The sequence below is a fragment of the Poecilia reticulata genome, linkage group LG5 (genome assembly GCF_000633615.1).
Source record: "Poecilia reticulata strain Guanapo linkage group LG5, Guppy_female_1.0+MT, whole genome shotgun sequence".
NCBI classification, from domain to species: Eukaryota; Metazoa; Chordata; class Actinopteri; order Cyprinodontiformes; family Poeciliidae; genus Poecilia; species Poecilia reticulata.
Genome location: NC_024335.1, coordinates 12,813,664 through 12,838,010, shown reverse-complemented (window position 1 = coordinate 12,838,010; position 24,347 = coordinate 12,813,664). Strand labels below are relative to the sequence as shown.

Sequence of the window (24,347 nt, the reverse complement as noted above, 5' to 3'; positions counted from 1 at the left end):
ACATTTATAAATAACTTTGAAGAGGTTGGCAACAACCCCCATAATTCATATAAAGAAACTAAAACAAACTAGTGCATAAATTAAAATATTTGTAAATTTTAAAAGTACATATGTTCTTTTATACAACTTTTTTCCCTGTGGTAGATAATTKAATTCAATTAAACAATTTCTATAACAATGAAACCAATTATAATACAACAAGTGGTATGGTTTTGTGTATAAAGTTTTTCATGTCTTTGGTTAGCCAATAATTTCACTATTAGATTGCCTAGAAGCTGATATAGTTGGCTTAGGATTTAAATGTTGCTCTTATGAAGAATTTCATGTACCTCCCTCTACTATACCTTTTAGTTACAATTTAATATTCTGGGGTATGTTTCCTAAAGTCAAAAATGCTGAACTGTTCAATAAATAATCAATAAATGGTTTTCTACGTCAACAAACAAAGTGAGCAGTTTCTATGGGTTGTTCTTTRAGACAATAAGGTGATAGGTAACGRAAATACACAAAGTATTTCTTGTTGTTTTGTATAATATAGTGTTGCTCTGCTTTAGTCAACTTTCATTCTTCTCATTATGATATTTTTTATGCCTATTTTTATTTCTTTTAGATTAAACTGCAGTGAGTGTATTTGGTTTCCCAAGTGTGTTGGCCTTTCACTGTTTAGTTTGTAGTATCTTTATTGGCCAAGCTGTGATGTAACAKATAATTTAGAGAGGCTTCACAGCTTTAGAGCTGATTTCAGTCTGATTTACAAACCCAACAGCTCAGATAAGGAGAGGCCACAGAGGACAGATTCATGAAGCCTCATTAATGTTTTGATTATCACTTACCAGAAGCTTGATTGCTTACTCGCTTGATATTCAGGGATTTCATTAATCTAAAGCACATTTTAAATGATCTCTTATCTATATGAGAGAACATATAGAAGRTTAATTCTGCTTTATGTAAAACAATATGAAACAATCTACCTCCAGAAAGATATACCTATCTTTTAAGGTAAAGCAAAAAGKGCATGAAAGACATAGGATCTGTACACTTTCTATATATACTTTGTAATATGAATGAAAATTCACACTCGGCGGTGGAATATATGAAATCCACCGTGTGCAACCACAAAGTCGCCATAGGRAAAGTGATACCAATGTGTCTTTTTATTGCTTTTGAAAACAAGTTCTGAAWGATTAAGATCACACACATTAGTACTTAWTGGTGGATGTCARATGTTTATAGCAGATATTTCCTTTGGTCATAAACATCACAGAGAGCAGACTTTGATACCATTTCAAACAAAATAAGAGCTGTGATAGCGCCTTTCAAAATGCAATCTAAGGATGGGGCTAGTAAAACTTTTAAATTAAAGATCTTCATCTTACAAWGTGCTTCAGACATTATTCTTATGCTAAATATATAGATAATTACATGATTATYATAGATTTYYCCTGCAGCTCAAATCTGGATCYTTGAGAGTTGTTAAGATGCTGTCTTCTAGCACAGAAAACAMAGCTTAAATATCTTTCTAGTATTAAAGAAACATTTAAGGATTGAAATATATACTTGGTAAAATTKGGACACAAAATATTTTTAGCTAAGTTTRGGAAATGGCATAATTTGGGAATGGGAGGACTTACATTTAATGTTMAATGTCTTAACAYAAAATATGTTGTTTACTGAACCACTTCACAACAACRTAAAAATGATGAATGTGGAGAATTTTCAAAGACATTCAGACTTGAGCTCAGAATTTTCTTTCCTTCAGAGTGTCAATTAGTCTTACCCTTTGCCTCTGGAAAAGGCCTTTTCCTGTGACTTACAAGCAGGTTTTCTGCTCCTTGGAGCAAAACAAATGTGTTTGTTCTGTCAATGGATTTTGACAAGTAAACAAAGAGTACCATGAGATTAATTAACTTTGGGTGTGTGGCAAAGGCTTTGGAAAACAGGTCAATCTGAGAATTAGCCAAGAGACTGAAGGTATCAAAATGCCACATCATGTCACGTTCATCATTTTTAACYCCATCCCTGATACTTCACCTCACATCGCCTCCTAAAAATGTCTTCAATTATTCAGCAAATCTAAATTATTAACTGTCATCCTGATACACTTGGCTGTGCTGTGGGTCACGTCTACACTGCCCACACATTTCCTGCAGACCGACCTCTCAATTTCTTGGCAGCCTGGTGGCCTGATTGTCTWACATGGATATTATTGATTAACATAGCAATCCCAGCCACATATTCCACACCCTCCCRTCTCCATCGGCGAAATGAAACACAAATTGCAACTGTGATGATTAACTGAAGCCTTAAAGGGAAACCTGTATGTTTTCATTAGTAATGAGTTCCTTATCCGAGCCAATCCTATCAGACACACCCGCTCACTGCGTGTCATGTGTTTAGAACTGATTAGTTGTTTTGCTGAGTTTACCATGGTTGATAATAAAAACTATTCATGTTTTGTTGGAAGCATCATGTAGAAAGGATGATACAGAATTTTTTCAAAAATTAAGACAATACCAGAAGAAGGAAGGAAATGTTGGAAAACTGGCCAGAAACTGTAACTTTATTTCCATCATGAGTCATTAATGAAGTTAATCTTTAAGTTATTAGTAATATGAAACCAGCTTGTAAAGTAAAAAAACAGTGCCTTTAGTGTTTACAGYTGTCAAATACAGTACACCATCACCATATAAGAAGCTAATCTATGCAGAAAAGCTTGTCCTGACAAAAACATGCCTCCAAGAGTCTGATGTAGTGGTCTTTTTCATGATTATATGATAGTACTTTTATTTCCATAAAGCTGCCTTGCAACATATCATTTTATAGATGATACCCCATTATGAGTAATGCAGGCTTTGCATGAATGGCAAGGATGTACTCATTCAGATTTAATTCTTTTATCTGACTGTTCATGMACATTGAGTCACAGGTTTTTTTGTCTGTAAAGTTGAATATCAAATAACTGTCACATAGTGGGTGGGAACCCACTTCTCATAATGAGAAGTGGGTTCCCTTGAACATATTTGCACATCAAACAAGGCAATAAATTTGAATGAACGATATTAAAATGCGTAAATCCAGARCAGTCAAAAACGAACGTCCGATAAAGTTATGAGACAGATGTACAGCAAGCTTGATGAGTGTGGTTGTAAATTTAAAACGATGAGATGTCATACACAATGTTTACACCAAARGGGTTGTTAAAGTCAACACAGTCATAAATATAGATGGAGTATATATGAGGYGTTTGAAAGCTTATAAAGCTCTTAACTTTCTTTTAAATATTAATTATGAAACATATCTGGTAAACCTAATATTAGGATTTAGGAGGCCTCAGGATACTTTCTACACTAAAATATAAACTATAATGAACAGTTGTTGTCTATTTTGTCTTGATTAATAAAACAAAATGCTACAATTTACCACAGGAAAAAAATATTAAAGATATAGATTTACTGCAATCAACCAATTAATCAGTTTGCTTAGGGTCATTGTCCATTTGGAAGACTCACTTTTGCCCAAACTTGAACTTCCTAATGTTTTGAGATGTTGCTTCAATATTTCTACATAATGTTATTCCCAGAAGGTACTTTCCATATTGTGAAGTGCACCAGTAAAACACCCACACAACAGGATGCTGCCTCTCCTTTATATGATAGTTGGGAAAGTTTTTTCAGGGTTTTCAAGGTTTTGAATTTGTCTTCCAAATGTAATCTTGGTAATTCTGATTTTTATGTTGTTTTTTATGTTGTTCCTTACTGACTGGCCTTTCAGCCAATGTCAGTGCAGAGCTTATTTGACTGTGGATAGTGACCCTMTTTCTAGCTTTACCCAGCATCCTTACAAAGTCTTTTGCTTTGATGCACACATCATCCACTAAAACCTGTCCGTTTCTTTCCTGATCAGTCCAATGATTGGGCTTTCCCTTCTGGTTGATATTTGTGAACATTTTTTTAAAGAAATAAGCACAGTTCCTCCATGCATTGTTCCTAGAAAAGAACTAGACATATGTACTCCCACAATTCTCCTCTTGATATCTTGTGGGATTWCTTTTCATTTTCTCTTGAGACAGAAGGTTTGAGGTATTGCCTTAAAACACACCCACTTGTGYTGCTCCACTTAAATCAAATGCTGAGAATTACCAGTTGGSATAACCTCTCAGAAGCTACAAACCCRTGACTTCATAAACTGGGTTTCCCAAATTGAGTGATCTTAGAGTATGTAAACATTTTTCTTTGAAGAAATAAATAAAACAACTTTCGTATTTCTGTAATTATTATCCGACAGTTAAAACGTCTAAATAATCTGGAAAATTCGAAGATAAAACATAGGTTTCCACACAGATGACCATCTTCATCCCTTTAAGCCCACAGTAAARATATTTTGATGGCTGCCTTCASCAAGATAATGTGTCATCATACAAAGCTCAAATGATCTCAAATGACAGTAAGTACACTGCTCTCCATGGATTTCAGTTATATTCACCGTCATGATTCACATCTTAAAGATGCACAGATTTCACATCTTCTGCAACTGTGTGATGCTTTAAAATCAATATGAAACAAAATCTCAGAGGATTTTTTTCTGACTTATTGTTTGATCTGTGCCAAAAATAATAAAGGCAGCTGTCAAGGCCAAAAAGGGTTTGACTTGCAAGGTGTGTCTGTTGAGCATAAGCTAAGCCATTGCAAAATAATGACTAACATAAGAAAAGACCAAGTAAAAAGGAAACGGAAAACAGAAAAAAAACCCAGATTTTAAAGTGTAGGGTTGAAGATTTAAGTCAGTCAGACAATCTTCAACCCTATTACTAAATGTGTCCTGGACTATATACAAGCATGACAATGATACCTATGGCCTGCAGCAAAATGGGAATCATGTTCAGTCAGTTACACCGTGAATTTTCTGATATTTTAAAGTTAAACAAATAAGCAATGTGCATAAGTCATTTTATCCAAGATAATAACATTTCTCACACAAAGTTTCTCCAGTGTTTTAAGGGTGAAGTGACAATTATAGTTTTGTTCACTCTAAGTGGAGGAACTCCAGCTCTATAGTTTTTACTACGACAAAAACAAATGTTCTTGAAGCTTCAGTGGTTAACAAGAGATTCTGTGTTGATCACACATTTTTGATGTCAGTGCTTTTGAACATTTTTTAACAGGCAACAAAGGTTTATACACTGAGCATATGACTGAATTTTCTTCTGTCGAAGTCACACCCTTATCCAATACAGACTTCACAAAAGGGCAGTTAATTACTTTGAAAACAACTAGATTTTCTGTATGTCTTACTCACAGACATTAAAAGTAAGCAACTTATTATGGATAGAGGGCAACAGTGTATCGAAGATGCTCAGAACAATTCCCAGTAGTTAGACTAATGGTTCCTTCATGGTGTGTGTGTGAAAAATTGGACTTCATGAGCTCGTTAAAAAGCCTCCCAGATGTGTTGGTGGCATGCCAAATGCTCACAGAGCTGTGTGAGTGCTGGTAAGTTTCATGCCACACCAAAACAAAATCAGTATATATTGGGTTTGCCATGTCCAACCCTTGCTGTCCTTCAGATGTTTGAAAAACTGTTTCACTTTTGGAAGGTCACAGGTCTGTGTTTTAATTTAGATGGCTGACAAAAAGGGCAAACCTGCAACCCGGAGCGAAACATATCTATAGATATTTGGTCTGTAATGTATAACCCMCCTTCATTTTCAATCTAGCCACTTTCATTACCTAAAAGCTTTCACAGCTGCAGTTCTTAACACTCTGAGTCCAGCAGGTCTCAGTTCCTTCAGAGGAGTATGGCTAGTTTGCTTTTTTGTGATAATTAATTCAGATCTGACCAGGCAGGGAGGCAAATCAAATCAAATAAACAACTGCTTATGCACAACTCCACAACAGCAATCCATTCATTCAAGATCCAATAAGCCATATTTTCTCCTCGAATTCCCGAGGAGAGCTTAACAAGCATTTGATATAGGCAAGGATGGTATTTGTGCATAGATTTATTGGTCTGACTTAGGACTCTTATTTGCAACTGTGTGTGTCTGTCCAAAACTCTGGACCTGCAGTTTTCTGTGATCAGCACTCTTCATTTATCCATTGTTTAAAATGTAGGCCCAGCAGGCATTTTAAACTTTAAACAAAGCTTAATAAGAAGGTGTGAGCAGCTGAACTTTTTAACAATGAGATGGTGTGGCTCTTTCGTCATCCATGAATCTCCTGGTAACTGTTTAACAGCAGACCACTGAGCCCCAGATCCATAAAAATAATCAGACAGATGATGAGGTCAAAGGAAGATTTATGAATTCCTCCTTAGGACCTTGTAAAACCTTATCAGTACTCATTAACTCATGAGAAAAACTTTGCTCTCATTTGTAGGGATTTTGGTCACATGACTACTTGATTCCTGGTTTTGAGGGTTTAAAAGGCGGTCTGTGGAAGGAGAAAAACCAGACACACTTAGCTGAGCATCTGCTGAGAACAACCAAGACCAAAGAAGCTGCAAAACATCCTGCTGCCAACTACCACCATGAAGACCACCTTTGCTGCAGTTGCTCTCCTTGTTCTGGCTCTCGGCTTGACCTCTGAGGCCGTGCAGGTTGAAGTAAGTGATTATGAGATTTTTGATTATTACATACTTGATTACATACTTCATTCATCACAGAGGGAGCCTCATGTAGCTATCTACCATGTGRCTTGGACTACAGAGATCTATGTATCTTATCCTTTGCATTGAGAGTCAATGAGCCATTAATAACAACTAAATCTGCTTTTTCCTTCAGGAAAATGGATTGATTTTCTCTCTGGAGGCCGTAAAAAGGCTGCAGGAGCTATCGGAGAGCAGAGCCATGAGCGGCCAACTGAACCCGAGGTTCAGGTCAAGCCCCATTTCGCTCTGTGCCGAGCCCATGCTGCCCCAGGAGCTGCTGCCCATCTGCAAGCAGACAGGAGGATCTTCATCTCTGGTCAGACTAGGTAAGATGATTAAAAACTAAGCAGCTCATTTAAATTTTAAGCACAAGTAGCAAGYCATTGATATGAAATTATGTGAATAATGTGTGACTGAGCTCTCATCTGTCTGATTTTTGCCTTCATTTCAGCTGCGGTTCCCATGGACGTCTGTGAGATCTGTGCGTTTGCTGCCTGCACTGGTTGCTAAACTCCCACTGCAARCCAGAAACCTCTTGCCTCGCTTTAGGCTGGTGATCTTTTTGTCCTCCCATCCCCTTTAAAACCTGATAATTTTTTTTTCCCTGAAATGATGAGCCAAAGGCTTTATCCCTGATGTTCTGCCCCAGTGGGCACTTGATATATTTTGAAATATCTATCAGACCAAAAAATGGCCACAAAAGATGTTAATCAGACTGAAGAATGTTTTGAAAACTGTTACTATAGCGTATTGACTTGTTTTTGGGTTTTTTTTATCATTCAACTGACAGCTCTTGCCAAACAATTTATTTTGGATTTTACATTGGATGTTACATTTCTCTTACCTTGCTTTATATATTTAAAGAAATSTTTTCTTTTCGCCTTTTAATATTATTGCTATTTTGAATAAAAAGCATTCATTCAATGACCTTGTACGTATTGTGCTTTTTCTTAAAAAAGATCTGTTGCAGCAAATACATGTCTTAATTTAGACCTTTTATGTTGAGAAATTCTTCTTATTTACAGCTGGAAAGTATAACTTAGAAAAACAGCAATTAATGAAAGAAATTAATAAATTAAAATGTATTTGAATTTAATTCAAATAAATTCAAAGATTTATTTGAATCAATTGTAATAATCAATACATTTCCAGATCCAGTTTTTTGGCATGCTTCTCTCCTGTGAAATATTACATATCTCATGTCACTATTACATAATGAATGAGCTGCCTCAATAGTAACTATATTTCTGTCAAAGTTAGAGCCAGAGCTTGCCCATGGTTTAATGTGACCATGGACAGTGGGTGATGACAATAGGCGGGGGTAAGAGGGGCGCTCATGCTGCCCCCACAAGATGCCACCTAGGGTGGTTGCCCATGTCGCCCATATCAGAAACTGCCACTAATTACAATTAATAAACCTCATTTTACAGTCAAGTAGTTAGCCAGCAATAAAAACATTGTAACAATAACACTTTCTATGAAATTCATAAAAAAAAACTTTGCAAAAAAATAAAATGATCAGAAAGCACAGTCTTTCAATTTGTCCTTGTTCTTTTATTCAGATCTGATTCTGTCCTGTTTTAAACATTTGTTATAGCAGTGGAGACAGTTTTACACAATTTTACTAAGATGTGACAAAATGCCATAGTTTAGTTCAAAAGTGAGACCAAATCAATCATAACTTATCATAAGAAATGTATGTTACAATATAACAATACCAAAAAAATATTAATTATTTAGTTTATTAAATTAATTTGAACCTGTACATGTAAATGCATACATTGGCTGTTACTCATGAGTCTAAGGATACCGTTTTACACTGGAGCATTCAGAGATCAAGTATGATCAGAGGATGAGTTATTATGATTACACGTCTTGGAAAATAAAACTTTCGCTCATTTTTCTGGGAGGAATGAACTGATAATGAAGGTTTCTGAGCAAACTGAGAGAAACTCCCTACAGGAGAGAGATGGGGGGAAGCCACCGGGTACGTGACTGATAAGATATAAAAGGAGAATTGTATGTGTTAAGTTTCACTTCTTCTTCCTTCTTCTCTCTTGCTTTTCTTTTCTCAAATACTCTGAGATTTTTGAAAATTACATTTTCTAAATAAAATATCTAAAGACAAATGTGTATTTCTGTGATTGATTCAGTGTATCTCTCTCTCTCTCCCAAAGCAAAAAATTATTTTCCTAAGAATTTTCCTGTGGAAAAGAATTTCCACAGACAAAAGCAAAGTGTGGCCTAGAACAAGTAATCACCCAAGACATTATAAATTAGCTTTCAGGATGTCTTGTTAAGAAAAAACAAAACAAAACAAAACCATTTCATCAATTAAAAGTTTCCTCAAAAAAAAGTATGGCAGTGCACAGCATCATTTGTACAATACTAGTTCACATTATTATGAAAATAAACTCTTAACTCTTCCAAACTACTTATTCTCCCATTACTTACACAAAAATTTTGTTTACACACAACTTTTTATAAACAATAATCTGTATTTTAAAAATAAATAATATTTAACATACCACATGATGGTGCTCAGGGCACACTCAACCAGCTGATTTGATTTTAAGGTCCATACAATTACATTGAAATGAAAGCAAAACAATATGTTCAGTTGTTAAATTCATCGAGTAGGTGATCCTTTGAAGCTGCAGTAATTTCATGTCACTGCAGCTCCCAGCATCTCAATATTGTTAGATTTCATTGTCAGCAAAACTGGAACAAGCAACCAAAAAGTATAAGTCACATTTACTAAATTACTCCCAGCTCACCTGWGGTTAGTTGAGCATGTATTGATGCATATAAAAAGCATACCTGTCGAGGTAGAAAATATAAGATTGTAACGTTTCCTTGAGTGATTTGAGTGTCTCTGTTACTAAAATTCCTCAAGACATAAATTATGTGTTACTATTTAGCACAGGGCCATGTTCCAGCCTGGTGATTATTTATGTTTTGCAGCACTCTTAATTTGGGGCAGCCAAATACAACAATGAATACAACAATCGCTCTCTTCCCTGCGCTGCTGCTGCCTAGTGGCTGATTTGGAGTGAACGGCAGCCAAGTTCAATGTGGCTGTAAGGGCACAGGTGGAGTGAAGACTGATTCATACATAGACGGAACACAACGGGCTGCGGTAAACTGATGCTTTGGTRAGTGTAGCTTTATCAACAAGCCGGAAAATAAATTTTCTACCTTCCCTGTCCAAATGAGTGGCAGAGCGCACCATGATGCGCTCTGGCATCTGTTTCTGTGTATGAGCCAAAGATCCCGTCTCACACATGAACACAAACGCTTTAAGTGGCTGGGCAAAGTGAGAGTTTGTCTATTAAATTGACTGAAGATGAACACATAAGCTAAAAACTGAAGTATAGACACTTTTTTAGAAGTGTCTTTGTGAGCCTGCTGCTTATTAAATTGGATATAATTTCTGATTTTTGAATAATTTTTGCTCAGGTTAATTTAAAAAGTGAGCTATGCAGGTTCATTTTCTAAACTACATAAAAGTAAATGATTGTGATGCACAAATGTGAAAAGTGGCGCTAATTTTGATATAATTACTCATATTTTATTTGATCATTTTTTTAAATTGATTACTCAGTTAATCATCAAAATAATCTACAAATTACTCAGCTACTAAAATATTAGTTTACAACAGCCCTAGAAATACCATATCTTGCATCTGCATCACATATAACACCTATACACTGAAATTTGCATTACATCAAAATTCAGCAATGTAAATAATTTATTTTGTGCAGCTAAATTACATTATCATACAGCTCAGAGCCACCGTGGTCCCTGGCATATCAGCAAATCCTCAAAACTGTTAATATAACTGACTAATAGCMAACTTAATTAACAAAGTCGATCCATATGGAGAAATTCAGGCTCAGATTGCTACACTGAAAAATTGGGAATTTAATAGGTTGTCAAGTGTTTGTTGTTCTATGCTGGAAGTGTATTTAATTAAAGGTAAGAATTAGAAGTAGAGTGGAGTTATTCTAGGATAACTAATTCAAAAGTTCTGTATGTTTCAGTCGGAACATGGCTAAAAATAATTAGTTCTGCAGTGCTGAGATGAAAAAATAATGTAAACTTTCAAGTGTAATAAAAACATGCATGACTTTTACAGCTGACAACGTTGTTTTATTACCTTCTATTCCTTTTTTTCCACAGCAGCTAATTGCCCCATGAATGCAGCGGCTACTCATGAGTTGCATAATCCTAAATCAATGTCAGTGAAAATTTATTGCAGCCCTTATTGATTTTTCCAAGCAACTTTTTCACTCATTGTTTTGCTTACAGCTATTGCATGTGTGTGTTTGTCACGTTTCTTTTTAAGTCATGACAGAACAGCTGATGTTTATATATCTTGCATCATGATCACACACAGAGACAGAAAATAAACTTTTTATTTGAAAAATGCATTCAACTGGGACGTTTTCCACAAGAAGATAAATTCAGCATAGCACATTTCTATGATAAATGATGTAATTCATAACTTATGTACTGATTTATTGGGGCTAGAGACCACGGATCATGGAAAAAACTTTGATGTTGTTTTGGAAAGAGGTGTTAACTTTTACAACCACTATACATAGTGTAACTCACTTTACTATCATTGTAAAAATGTTGCTGGAATCAAAGGTTTCTTGTTGTGATAGCCAAGTCTATGGTTACACTCCACTAAAGTCGAGTGCACCTTTGCACCTTTCATTCATCCAAACACATTGACACTTGAATTTGGAGTTAAATATTTATTAGTTGGTTTAAATACAGTTGTTCTATTTGCAACCATGAACATTTAGCTACGCATTGTTCATTTTTGTTTGTGCTTATGACTAATACTTGTTTCTTTTATCAGTTCTTACCAGATTAGTTTATTAACAAGCTTAGCTGCACTGTGTTGTTAATTGTAGTTACTGTTTGTAGTAAGTTTTGTTACTCCTATTTTGTCGCAATGGTGTTATCAGCCAGTATATTTACACCCTTTGTGTCATGTCTTTGTTAAGTCAGTTATGTTTTGTTTGTGCAGTCATTTAGTTTTCTCAGTTTTGTTTCTTTGACGTTATTTATGAGGACGACATTCATTTTTTGTAAATATGTTTTTGGGGGTTAAAATGAAAACAATTTTTCTAGTGATTCCTGTGACTCGATTTCCTCTCAGCCCATCACGCTTGTCTTGTCATAACATGACAGAAAAATTGGTGCATGAATTTATGTCCAGCAGGTTAGATTACTGCTCTGATGTCTTCACTGGTAGAAAAATAAATCAGGCAGCTGCAGCTCATCCAAAATGCTGCTTCCAGAGCCCTGAGCAACACAAGGAAAATTTAACCTATTACGATTCTTAAGTCACTGCACTTAGGATTGGATAGATTTAAAAATTTTGCAATTGGTCCATAGTGCAATACATTCTGTAGCTGTTTTCTCACTTTCTCATGTATGATAAAGAAATGGACTGAAGATTATACTAACAAATTAACTAGTTTTTTTTTTGTTTTGTTTTGATAGTGCAGTGTTTTTAAAATCTTTTTTATTTTGATGTGTATCCTGTGTTTTGTGTAAAGCAGTTTAAATTAAAATATATCTGAAATAATCCTTCCTTTGAACCTTCATTTTCTGGTCTCCATCTGCTCAAAGTTTCATCTCAGCTGCAGTGGCATGCCTATTAGGTTCATTTACGATTCAAAATTGGCTCGCTATTTGAGACGTGAAAGTGCATCGTCCTCTGACTCTGTCATGGTCCCGTGATGGATTGGACACCTGTGCTTGTTCTAATGCTAATGAAAGCATCCCTATGCACTGAGCAGTCTCCCATTTAAAATTCAGCCAAATATAACGCTTATTTTGAGGAGAAACTTTTAAATGGAAATTTATAGACTGACAAATGTGTTGAGAGCTGCGGCGCATGCAGCTGACATTAATGGTATTGCAACACAGCCTTGAGCACTACAAGGTCTCATTTAGATCACTCCCACACTTCAACCATGAACTGGCTTTTCATTGCTGATCAAATAAATCCAGACTCTGACTCACCATTACATCACAGATGTAGACACAGGAACGTTCTCTGTTCAAAAGGACAAGATTATACATCCATTTTTTCTTTTTTGGGGGGAATTTGGGTTTATTTATTCTTGGAAAACTTTTTTTGGATAGCAAAAATGTCCAATCAGCACTCCAAATTTGTACAAGAAGGCTGTTTTTCTACCATCCATTCCTTTGATTTGTCAATGGACTGACTGCTCTGTGACTGTAGGGAAAAGAGTGGAGAAGAAACAGTGAAGAGGTTAAACTCTAAATATTTAAATGTTTAAGCTCTTTGCTTGGTTATTAAGATGACGTTTCAAGTTCAATCAAACCACAATTTAAAGGTCTAGCAGTGAACTATTTCAGTAAAAAAAAAAAAACATCTGCTGAAATTATTATTTTTGAAACACACTCTGATTGTTGCTGTGTATCTTTAGGTATGAAAGCATTCTCACCTGCTTTTATACGTTTTTTTGTTTTGCTCCTAAATTGTGCATTTTCTTCAAGTCTGGACTGCCTGGACTCAACTGCATCAAGATGTCTAATTCAGCTGGAAGCAGAGTGAAAGAACTGTTGCACAATTAAAGATTTTTATGACAACTGAAGGTGATAGAGTTGCTTGATTGTGCTATAAAATGGCACTGTGTGCCTAGAAAAACACATAGTGAACCTTTAATCATTGTCCTGTTGTTAAACAGTTTTTTGTTGTAGTGAAATTATTAAGAGACATGAATTTGTTTTACCTGAAAACAAAATTCATCTACAACTTGCTCAATATTTTTGCCTCTTTCAGCAAAAGTATAATTACATGGACATTTTTGTTTATCCTTGCTTGAAGTAATAAACTGAATCCTAACTTATAGTAATTGATGTTAAGAGATTGGGATTGTATGGATTCTATTAAATTTAAAATATTTTATCCTACTGCCTAGAGTTACAGTGACTGGATTGAATTTCCAGCTTTTGAATAATTTCTAGTTTATTTCATTTTATATTGCAGTTCGCTGGCCTTATTTATCACTCAAAGCAATTCATGCTGGAGTCACATTCACCCAACAACACCACACATTCATAAATCACCATACCAACTAGTAAGCAACGTGCGACTGAGTTGTACTGCACATGGACAAATCAACATCTGATATACAATGTACATTTACTTGAATTTAAAATTTTAATTTGAATCGCATTTAATTCACAAAAAATCTGTTCTAAAAACACTTCAGTGTTGCAGGTGGGAATTCCAGTCACTTGCAAATATTATAAACACTTCAACAAATGACCTACATGATTCCACTCCTTATCCGTATGGTTTGTTTATCTGCGGCTTCTATGTGTGAGAAAAGTCAAGAGATGAGATTCATTAGGTGTCGCTGCGGGATGTTGAGAGTTAGTTTTAAATCCAAAGTTAACACTGGGTTATGATGATGGCACAGAGACCCAAGATAAGTGCTGTAAACACATGACAGAAGAGACACCATAAACAAAAAAAGAGGATCTAAAGCACTCAATGCACATTGGAACAGCCTTTGATTATCTTTCTGAAGTCTCCGTTCTTTTACACCCCTTGTCTTTCTCACTGTCAGGCGAACGTGTTAATAAATCACTTAACAATCTGTGCTACCACTTTATAAAGAGGTTGTGAAGGAATCCAGAGATCACAGAAGAAACGCAGCTCGAAACTGAGACGTATCGTGAATCATCTGAAAATGAGGGTACTCGCTGTTGTCCTTGTTTTGGTGCTTTGTGTGTGGAGGGGAACTTTGAGTGTGCAAGTCATGGTATGTAAAATATATATTTTTACTTTATTTTTATTTTCTGAATTATTTTCTTTCTGGTTCACACTCGCATGTGTTCTTTTAATTCATCATGGTGCAAATCTTTCTAAAGTAGCCCTTCCAGTTTTGTTGTTGGATTAAAAAACAGGAATGTATTGGTCAAAGAAAACTTGTAAAGAAGTGTTTTTCTAACTCTCTGTTTGTCGAAGTCTTGGGTTGTTCAATGCATTTATTACACCTACAGCCTGTTCTCGAACTTTCCTCTGCAGGTTGGGGACAGGAGTTTCCCCCTGGAGGCGGTGAAGGAGCTGAGGGAGCTGATGGACTTGGAAGATAACCTTAACCCTCACCTCACAGAGACAAGTACCGCTGCCGTTTGCGCCCACCCTCTCCTGCCTCAAGTCTTTCACCCAGTGTGCCAAGGGAAGGGCGCAGGAATTATTTTCTCGCGACTTGGTAAGGACAGGATGTTGGCGTTTCTTTAGGCAGCATATCATAAAATGCTCTTTTCCCAAACTTGCAGTTAATCCACTTCTTGACCTTCATAAAAATGCAAACAACTTGTCTTTGGGCACACTGCAATTCCGCTTAAGAACTACTAAAGTTCTTATATGGAACAAGTGTTTCTGACTGCCAATAGAAAAGTAGATGTTTAATCACAAGTAACTTTTTACAGTGCATGTTCAGAAAGATATAGCGTATGATTATATCCTTTTCCTCCAAATGTCAATATTCGAGTCAATGGAATATGTTGTTAGTATGTTGATCATTGAAAACACCATCGCATGATCTATTAGAAGTATTTGTTGCTGCCTACTAATCTGGAAAGGTCGTACAACAATTTGAAAAAAATTACACTACAGCAGAGGATGTAAAACAGAATGGTGAAATAAGAACACAGTAAGAGTTACAGTACTGGTCCAGTCAAAGTCCAACCTCACCCACATAGTGGAATTTATGTTCCACCTAAATAAACTCCAATTAACCTAAAATAAAAAAAAAGAAAGATTGCACTTATGTTGTTTTTGTCATTTTAGAATCTCTTGTGTTCATTTTATACACTGAGCAAAGATTTACACAATAACAAATCTGGTAAAAACTCTATCATTTGTTTTATTTGTATAAAACCTTCAAAGAGGTTGCACTCTTCTTTTACGTCAACTTTTATAGTTTTGTTGTGTTGAATTTGGTAGTTTGGGGGAAGGGTTGTAAGAAGCAAATGTATTCTATAACCAATCTTCTGTTCTAGATTGAAATCAATAAAAATGCTTCCTAAAATGTCAGATTGTTTAATATCAACTGGGCTCCTTGAATACCTGCGCTCCTATTTTTCTTTTAGCACAGAAGTCTATTTCTGACATTTGAGACAATAATACTAGAAAGGCCTCCTCTCTAGAATTCCAGCTTCACCTTTAGGTTTTTCACTCAGGCACACACTCTATTTAAGAGTTTTGCTTGGATACTGACACTATACACACGCTTTGGTTAGTTTACTCAAATGCATTCCTAGAGTTCAAAGTTTACACAATGTATTATCCACACCCTGCAACTCCTGCACCATAAAGTACCTCTGGAAAACTGAGCAAATAGTCTTTGGGGCCCTTTCAACCTCATCAAGCAGCATAATTGAAACTGTTCTGAAAGGGAAATGGACCCCATTGTAATTATAGGCACAATTTAATTAAGCTGAAAAGTTGGTGAATGATAGTAGAAGGCAGAATGAGTACTTATTTACCCTTTGTTTTTTGTTTTTCCAGTGCACATCATGATGTCACCTGATCCTTGTGAGATATGTGTCAACCCTTCCTGCTTTGGATGTCTGGACTAAAAGTCCCATCTGCTAGATGCTCAAACACATCGATTGAGAGCCTCAAGGGAGACTCATCTTCAATAGCTTCATTTTCCACATCTCTATGTTTAAGGCATCCATGGAAATAACAAAACCTACACTGTCACCCAGCAATAAGCCCCAAAAACCCCATGGCTCAGCGGTCAACAGAATGAATTTTGGATAGCAGTTACATTTAAAAATGATTAGATGTGGTATTTTTATACATGCACATTCTAGATGTTGGTAATTATCTATTATTGCTTCAAAGTCTGTTTCAGAGATTTACCACACCACTTGAATAAGACATTGAATTTGGTAGAAAGCCAATGAAGAAGCAATTACATGTGACAGATTTTGCATGTCTATAATAGGGCTTATGTTTGGACACTCATGATGACGCCTTTAATCACAGCTTCCACAGGAGTCACTCATCTACCCTTTAGACAACATTCATTTAGTTTTATTTAAAGCTGCTCTCCTGCCTGCGTCGCCTCTAAATTGCAGCCGCTTATCTATAAGCTGTACAACCAAATGAGTCTAATGGATCAGTTAATGGATAGGTCAGATGAAAGAGGTGAACCATAACAATTACTGTAAAAAGAAAAAAGAAAAAAACAGTGTTGATTCATGCATGTGTGTACCAGTTTGTTTCTACAAAATCTGAATTAAAATGTTTGCAAATAAATATATGATTTATTGTTTTCGTTAATGCAGTTCTTTTAATTATAATTCCAACAAATATTGTAATTGTGACATTAATAAAATGTTTCTACATTTATTTAAAAAATGCAAACATCCATCCATCCATCTACTTATTCCAGTAGTGGGAGAAACCAGAAATTCACAAGTCTCTTTCTCCACTCTCCAGTTCATTCTGGAGAGTGTTGCTGTGGAAATAGACCCTCTAATGGTTTCCAGGGTTATCCCAGGGTCAAATGGGATGTTTACAAAAACCTCCAAAAGGAGCAGTTTGAGAGGCATTTTGATCACATCCCTCAACCACTTCATAAATCTCAGGATTTAGGAGAATTTAAACCCTAAGCAGACAGTTTTTTTTATGAACTAGCACAAAAATAGAAAAGAGGGAGACCTCTTGAATTAGTTCGGTCTTTGATTTTTGTCAATGCTGGACAACTGTCGCCCTCTCGCGTTAATTCATTGACATTACAACCAAGTAATAAATCCTTTGAAGACTAAGTATACAAATGAAACGTCAAACTTATTTTACGTATATCAGTTACAATGAGTAGTAGAATAGTCGTTCTTGTTCAGTGAAAACCTCCAGCGTGTTAAAGCAAATTTGGAGCCAAGTGAAAGCGCCGAAGAATACTCGCTGCAAAATAGCACAGTAGTGTATCAACGTCACAAAACTGGAAAAAAAGGAAAATACAACCGGCTGCGTACTACGTCAGAGATCGACTAACGGTCCCTATGCTTCCGCCGTGGCTCGTTGGTCTAGGGGTATGATTCTCGCTTAGGGTGCGAGAGGTCCCGGGTTCAAATCCCGGACGAGCCCAAATTTTATTGTAGACTCAACCCGTGCATTTAGTATCAATATTATAGATATTGAAAGTAGTATATCAAAGTTAATATTAGTTCTTGTGTAACCATACTGTTGTGACAGTATTACAGGTTTTACCTTGAGTTTTGATGTTTTATTAACGTTACATTAAACATGAAATATGTCAAAGACGTTTTGATGTTGTCCAAACACTGTTAGTTTTCATTTCAAGCTTTTAGTAAAGAACCCTATGTTAACTTTATTTATTTTTTATGTCGTTTACATGCAGACTTTTTGATAAATTGTGAAGTTGCTTTTTAACTGTTAGCAAATTTGCAAAAACATCTCTAAGTAAATAAAGTTTCATTTTTTTTCACTGTTCAAAAGAATATCATGTAATTTCTTTCTTCGGCTCTGGTGTTTTAGTGTGTTTTTTCTAGCTTATTCCCACCAGAGGGCGCCCTACACTAAAATATCTTTTGTACATACCATTTACTTTATGTTGCTTAAAACTGTAAAAGCAGCATGGGATTTCTTTTCTATGGCCCTCTTCTTTGTTGATTTGTTTTATCCTTACTTTTTATCATCTAGATTTGGTTCATTTAGCTTAGTTTGAATTCAATTTAGATTATTTACATAAAGCCAATACACAAAACAAACGTGATCTTGGGGAACTTTAGAGGATCGACAGATCCAATTTAAATACAAATGTAAATCCATTTATCATTTGTCTATACCCGCTTATCCATGTAGGGTCACGAACGGGGCTGATGGTTAACTCCAACGGTCACTGAATGATGACCCGTAGATTGTAAATAATCACCACAATCCATCCATGTTATGGTGTAACTGATTGAAATTTACTTGCATACATACCAATACAGTCTTAGCTATAATACTATGCAGCCAAGTTCAGCTTATCCAGCTAGTGAATAAGTTTATAAGTAAGAAAGCCCAGCTGATTACATCAAGTCACAGATTTTGCAGCAATTCTTCTAAATGAGTTGGTTAATTTTGCAACAATCCCTCATAATGAGTAATAACTTGGCAATAGTGTTATTAATAAAATTGGATATTTTTAAAATTACATTGCATAACACAGATTATCCGTGTGAAATATCTCTCTCCACTGTCTTCTCCCTGCGCTCCTAGTACCAACTGCAAAAATACACCTCTCAGTTAGAAATATCCAATCAGGAAAATTTTATCGCTACTGTAAACTATGCTTGTGTACAAGCTGCTCACACTCTCCCTCTTGCTCTCTGCTACAGTTCACCACAACACAGGCTGTCATGAATGTAAATGTGCAGGTTAGTTAGCATGGCCATTGACGATGGCGGACAAACAGTTTTCCTCTAATAGTAAGTTGTTTCTCCACCATTAATACATTGAGCCGCATGTACACAAGAATGATTGTCAACATTAAGACTTGCTCTGATTGGTTGTTTTTAACCAGGAGAGGTACATTTCTGCAAATCGCAATAGTAGCTCAGGGAAGAGGTCGAGTAGCTTGATTTTTTTTCACATCTTATCTGTCTCGTGTTATATTGTCAGGATGTAGTGTCAGTATAGTTTAAACAAATACTGAAGAAACATATTTGTTTTATAAAAGTTAGATACTGCAGCTTTGAAGCAGATAAAATTTAGGGGTAGAAATTACAAAGGGACTTAATTACAAAGTTAGCAATGTAATCCATTTTATCATATAGTGTTGCTCAACATATGTGAACAAAATGTAAATGTTTAAATAAAGCAAATATTAAATGTGACAGTTAAATTATTGTACACTAAGACAGCTGTCAAATCAAAGCCATGGAAAGCATTAAAGTCATAACATCTTTATGAACAGAGAACCAACTTTGGTTACGTCCACAGAAACGTTACAAGGAGTAAAAAAAAGACATGAAAAATATTTGTCAATCTTTTCATGCTTTTTTATATACTATTTACTCCTTCTGGGATCTTACGTTGTCTTTGACAAAATAAGTTTCAGACAATTACAAGTTTTTATCGGAAATTACCAAGATATGTCAGTTAACCCAGGACTGTGTGTGTGTTTTAGTACAGTGATCATTGAAATTACTCTTTGCTTTCATACAAGCTTCTGTTATTCAGCTCTTGCAGCTTCAAAAGCACACACTGTTGGGAGCAGTGCTCCTAGTCATGGTGTCCTTGTAAAGTTCACAATAACCTCAGTCTTGTTTCCTGTCTCAAGGAAGGAGCCAAGAGACAGGAGTGAGGTTGCTCGGTGATGTTTGTAGGACATTTGATATCTTTGAGAAAAGAGTTCTTTCATTTTCACAGCATGATTTATATAGAAAGAGACGCCTCTTATCCTGTTTGGGGTCACGTTTATGGAGCTTATCCCAGTTTACATGGACAGAGAGGCCAATGCTATCTTTCTGCAGCATAGTAAACAAACATAGAGAGGGAAAATACCGTCAATTTGTTTGGACACATTTAGAGTCCAAATGACTTTTGTTCTCTGTGTCTTTGAACTAGTTCTTGCAAAAGAAAAAACAGCAATGTGCCCCCTGGTGGGACAGATTCTAAGCCAAATACTGTGGTTTGTGAACTATAACACTGTGCATTTTGGAGAAAATGAGATTCAACCAGACTTTCAACCCCTTCTACAAAGTATAAATGTAAGAACTATGTTTTTAGTCTCTGCTATTTTTCTCTCATTTGAATTTCAAACTCAAACCAAGCCCCAGAGATGTAAAGATGAGAGTTGTTGTTCAACATGCTGTTCTCAGTCAAATCAAATCAAAACATCGTACTCCACCATATTGGGCTTTACGTACATCACTTTGGAAAACTCAAGAGCACTTAGGTTATGCAGCAGAAGAATAACCCAAAGCACACCAGAAAAAAAAAAAAAAAAAAAAAAATAAAGGTTTGAAGTAGCCAAGTCAAAGATAAATCTTAAATCCTTTTTAGGTGTTGCAGTGTGACCATAAACAGCCTGCTCATGCTTGAAAACCTTACAACATGTCTGAATTAAAACAATTCTGGATGGAAGAGTGGACTAAAAATGCCTAATGGAGTTACTGCCAGCAAAAGTGGTAAAACAAGTTATTATGTTTAGGAGATGATTATATTTCACGTAAAGACTTGGATTGATTTTGTCTTCTACTAAATAAAATCTCTGTAATAAATTGCACAAATCATCTTTTGCTTCTTTAGTTTTTGTGTCAGTTTAGGAGTGGAGACATGGAGGTGGGGGTGTATCACTCATTTAAGAAGAAAGTATCTTACAATGCAATACTGTGCAGATTATTATTACAACATTAGATGACTCAGTATATATTCATATGATTGTCACAATGACTGCAGTGTATTGCGTTCCTGTCTTTGTCATTTATTGGAAACATTGACCAATATTTAAATCCTGTCAAAATTCTGTTTTTTGCAACACCATCAGTATGTCTCATGCGGTCACAACTTAAACTAACGGGACGTCAGAGACTACTTTTGCTTTCCAGAAGCAAATATGCGTCAATCAACATTTCTCTAAAGCAGCTTCAACACTCAGTGTGAGGGAGGATGTTTAATGATGTAGCCCTTTTGGGAATGTAGGAGTATGCTATGTGGTAAACACTGAAAACTTCTGCATCTTCTCCAGATCCTGTATGTTTTGGTTTAGTGATAGCCAAAGGAGGAGAAAAAGTACAAATAAATGTTTCTAACATATCTATGTAGTAATGTTAATTCAGGAATAAATGTGCACTAAATGAATTAGAAATCATGTCAGCCAGCAAGTGCAAAGCTTGATTCCTACTTCCTGCATAAGTCAAAGCTTCCTTGTACAACACTGAACCCTACGATAACCCTAATGTGGCCATGTGATTACAATGCACATAAGGGCTAGGTCATTTTATCTAATTATTAATATTTTAAATGTATTTAATGCAATACATTGAATATTCAAACTAAGAATAAACAGCACACATGATCTAAAATGTATGTTTTTCTTGTTTTGGCATGTTCACTGGCAGAGTTTCTGTTGTTTTCTTCTTTATTTTATTTTGTGTCCCAGAGATTGTCCAGCATCGACACAAGAAGAGACTCCAAAAGCAAACTTTGCTGAAAGTCACAACACACACATTCCCTCTGCTGAAATATTTGTCATTCTTCTCTACAGACCATATACTTCTGAAGAACAAACACTGTTTCGCCAATTTAACTTTCAGCTTTTTACTGGAAATTAACGGCTTCGCGTTTTGCCTCACATTTAACACGTGCAGAATATTTGAAAGTTGCTCCCTGTATTATCTGCCGTTTCGATGGTAGAAACTCTCCAGAGCAGTGTGGGGATGTATGTAAGTTCCACATTTGCATTTTTGCTGAGAATATAAGTGCTACACCAATACCAGGGTAGCATAACTGTGTGCTTGGAAGAAAAGGATTCTCGCTTTTCAAAGTTTTCAACAAACAAAAATCTGTAACAATCATTTGTATTCAGCCTGCAGGACTCAAATTTGCATAACCGCATTTTCTCTGCAGACACAGCTGAAAGGCTTTCCTGGTTTGTCTTTACCTGTTTGGCACATGCACAGACTGGAATTCGTCCTGTCTTCTGTGTAAAATAACTCCATCAGATTTGTAGATTTTCAAGTTGCAGATTCTCAGTTAGATTAAATCTGAATTCTGACTTGGACCTTCTAAAGTAAGAACGCCTCACTACGCCACTAGTAATTCTGCCTGTATGTTGAGTTTTGTTCCCCTGCAGGAAGCTGGACCTCTGCCCCAGTCTCTGGTGTTCTAACAGGTTTCCATTCAACCATTTTGTTTCGTTTCATTTGAATTCCCACTATTTCTGATAAAAAGAAGCATTCTCACAGCATATTGTGGTGTTTACTACTTTCTCTTGCTCTCTTAACTAAAATTGCAATATAGTACATTGAGGTTTGAGGTTATGACATTGCAAAATTTGTAAAAATTGAAAGGAGGTGTAAACAATTTTGTGTTATCAAGTTTCAATAAAAATATTTTGTTTCTACTGTAGGGGCTAACACTACTAAACTCAAATTTCCATTCTAATACTTCATTGCCAAATCATTTGTGTTGTATCATTGAAAGAAACAAATAATGATTGTGCAGGCCTTTGACTCTAGTCTGCAAGTTTACTTAATCTTTTTATCTCTAGCTTTCATTCTGCTGTAGTTTGCAAATAATCCGACTTATCTCGCTGCATGAGCAGATGGACAGATAGGCAGTCACGATTTCAGCAGTGAGATAATGCTGTGATAAACAACTTGTTACTTTTTAATGCTCTTGTGCTTGATCACGAACATGGAGAAGCTCTGGGTTTTCCAAATAAGGCAACTGTTGATGACTACCGAGGTTGTGGCTAAATTTTTGCATGAGCCTAAGGGGTTTTCACTGCATATAAATTTATGTTTACTTCAACTAACGGCCTCAGTTGATTGAATAGAAGAAAGCAAATGATGATTAACGCAGAAAGTTTGCTGGGGAATAAGTAAATCCAAGCTGAGGCTCATTAACATCCATAAAAGACTCCTTTGTTTCTGCCAATTTTTACACAGCCTTTCATGTGCCGTCATGCTGAATTAGAAGCCAGAAGCGATCTGTTTAAATAAACAATAACTGGACATTCAGTTCATTTCTTGCAACAAGGCAAATTCTTCAAATATTTTGCTGTATATGAGCCGTTATAAACTATAGAAAGAACCTGGCATTAATAATTAGAATAATTAAAATGTGAAAGTACTTTGCTTTTAATTTCCTACTTTATCCAACAAATGAATTCAGCAGTTTTGAAGATCTGCCGATATGACGAGTGCCTTGATCCAGCTTTCTGAAAGATGATGGCAAACCTTCGCATCCCTTGTTTTCATTCAGCACAAAAAGGGAACAAGTGTCTAGGGGGAAGTGGATGATTGATTTTCTCTGGTTAATCTGTTGGGAGTTTCTCAGCTCCTAGAGCAGATTTGTGTGGATTCATGCTGAACAACCCCTCCAGGCTGTAACTGCGCCACAGGTCTGACCACTCAGCTGGAGCCTTTGGTCTCATAAAGCCAGATCCAGCAGTGTCCATTTGAAAAATGTCCAGAAAATCTCACAGTCAAGATTAAAGAGGCTCTGACCTTTTTTTTTAACTGATCCCCTACATAAAACCCCACAAACCGGATGAAGACTGGAATATAAATTACAGTATGTCAGTTCTAAATAGAACAAAATAAAAGCCCCAACTTGTTTTGTGTAGTTTAAATCTAACTTCAGAAGAGCTGAGAGAGTTTATTTTCTATTAATTTTTTATTGAAGTTAACGTTTAAAAAAATATCCACATATAATAGTGCTAGAGCAAGATGTAGCCATCTAAAACCTAATAATGAATAATGAATAACGAAGAAATAATTATGGAAAACAATTTTATTGAAATTGTTTTGATTGTTTGTTTTCCCCGAGGAAAACAGGATTGTTTGTTTTTCCCCGAGGCCTCGGGGAAGACCCAGGACACGCTGGAGGGACTATGTCTCTCGGCTGGCCTGGGAACGCCTTGGGGTTCCTCCGGAGGAGCTGGAAGAAG

The 24,347-nt window shown here is 35.9% G+C and overlaps 2 protein-coding genes and 1 non-coding gene across 3 annotated transcripts; all 3 read left to right on the top strand.

The window, feature by feature from the left end:
• Nucleotides 1-6,446: 6,446 nt before the first annotated feature.
• LOC103464762 (guanylin-like) lies at nucleotides 6,447-7,579 on the top strand. The gene is made up of 3 exons (XM_008409106.1): nucleotides 6,447-6,600; nucleotides 6,779-6,971; nucleotides 7,097-7,579. Exons 1-3 carry the CDS (start codon nucleotides 6,526-6,528, stop codon nucleotides 7,153-7,155), a joined length of 327 nt encoding a protein of 108 aa, XP_008407328.1. The 5' UTR covers nucleotides 6,447-6,525; the 3' UTR covers nucleotides 7,156-7,579.
• A 6,764-nt stretch (nucleotides 7,580-14,343) lies between these two features.
• Nucleotides 14,344-16,994, top strand: LOC103464761 (guanylin-like). Its single transcript, XM_008409105.2, has 3 exons — nucleotides 14,344-14,465; nucleotides 14,732-14,918; nucleotides 16,220-16,994. The coding sequence occupies exons 1-3, from the start codon at nucleotides 14,394-14,396 to the stop codon at nucleotides 16,288-16,290; spliced, it is 330 nt and encodes a 109-aa protein (XP_008407327.1). The 5' UTR covers nucleotides 14,344-14,393; the 3' UTR covers nucleotides 16,291-16,994.
• Nucleotides 16,995-17,737: 743 nt separating this feature from the next.
• trnap-agg (transfer RNA proline (anticodon AGG)) lies at nucleotides 17,738-17,809 on the top strand. Its single transcript has one exon. It is a non-coding gene; the product is annotated as a tRNA-Pro (tRNA).
• Nucleotides 17,810-24,347: the final 6,538 nt, after the last annotated feature.

What these genes read in the sequence shown, in the direction of transcription:
- LOC103464762 (XM_008409106.1), top strand. Translation starts at nt 6,526, where the DNA reads ATGAAGACCACCTTTGCTGCAGTTGCTCTCCTTGTTCTGGCTCTCGGC. An exon ending in CTGAGGCCGTGCAGGTTGAA is followed by an intron (nt 6,601 to 6,778) that starts GTAAGTGATTAT and finishes TTTTTCCTTCAG; the next exon opens with GAAAATGGATTGATTTTCTC. An exon ending in TTCATCTCTGGTCAGACTAG is followed by an intron (nt 6,972 to 7,096) that starts GTAAGATGATTA and finishes CCTTCATTTCAG; the next exon opens with CTGCGGTTCCCATGGACGTC.
- LOC103464761 (XM_008409105.2), top strand. Translation starts at nt 14,394, where the DNA reads ATGAGGGTACTCGCTGTTGTCCTTGTTTTGGTGCTTTGTGTGTGGAGG. An exon ending in CTTTGAGTGTGCAAGTCATG is followed by an intron (nt 14,466 to 14,731) that starts GTATGTAAAATA and finishes TTTCCTCTGCAG; the next exon opens with GTTGGGGACAGGAGTTTCCC. An exon ending in AATTATTTTCTCGCGACTTG is followed by an intron (nt 14,919 to 16,219) that starts GTAAGGACAGGA and finishes TTGTTTTTCCAG; the next exon opens with TGCACATCATGATGTCACCT.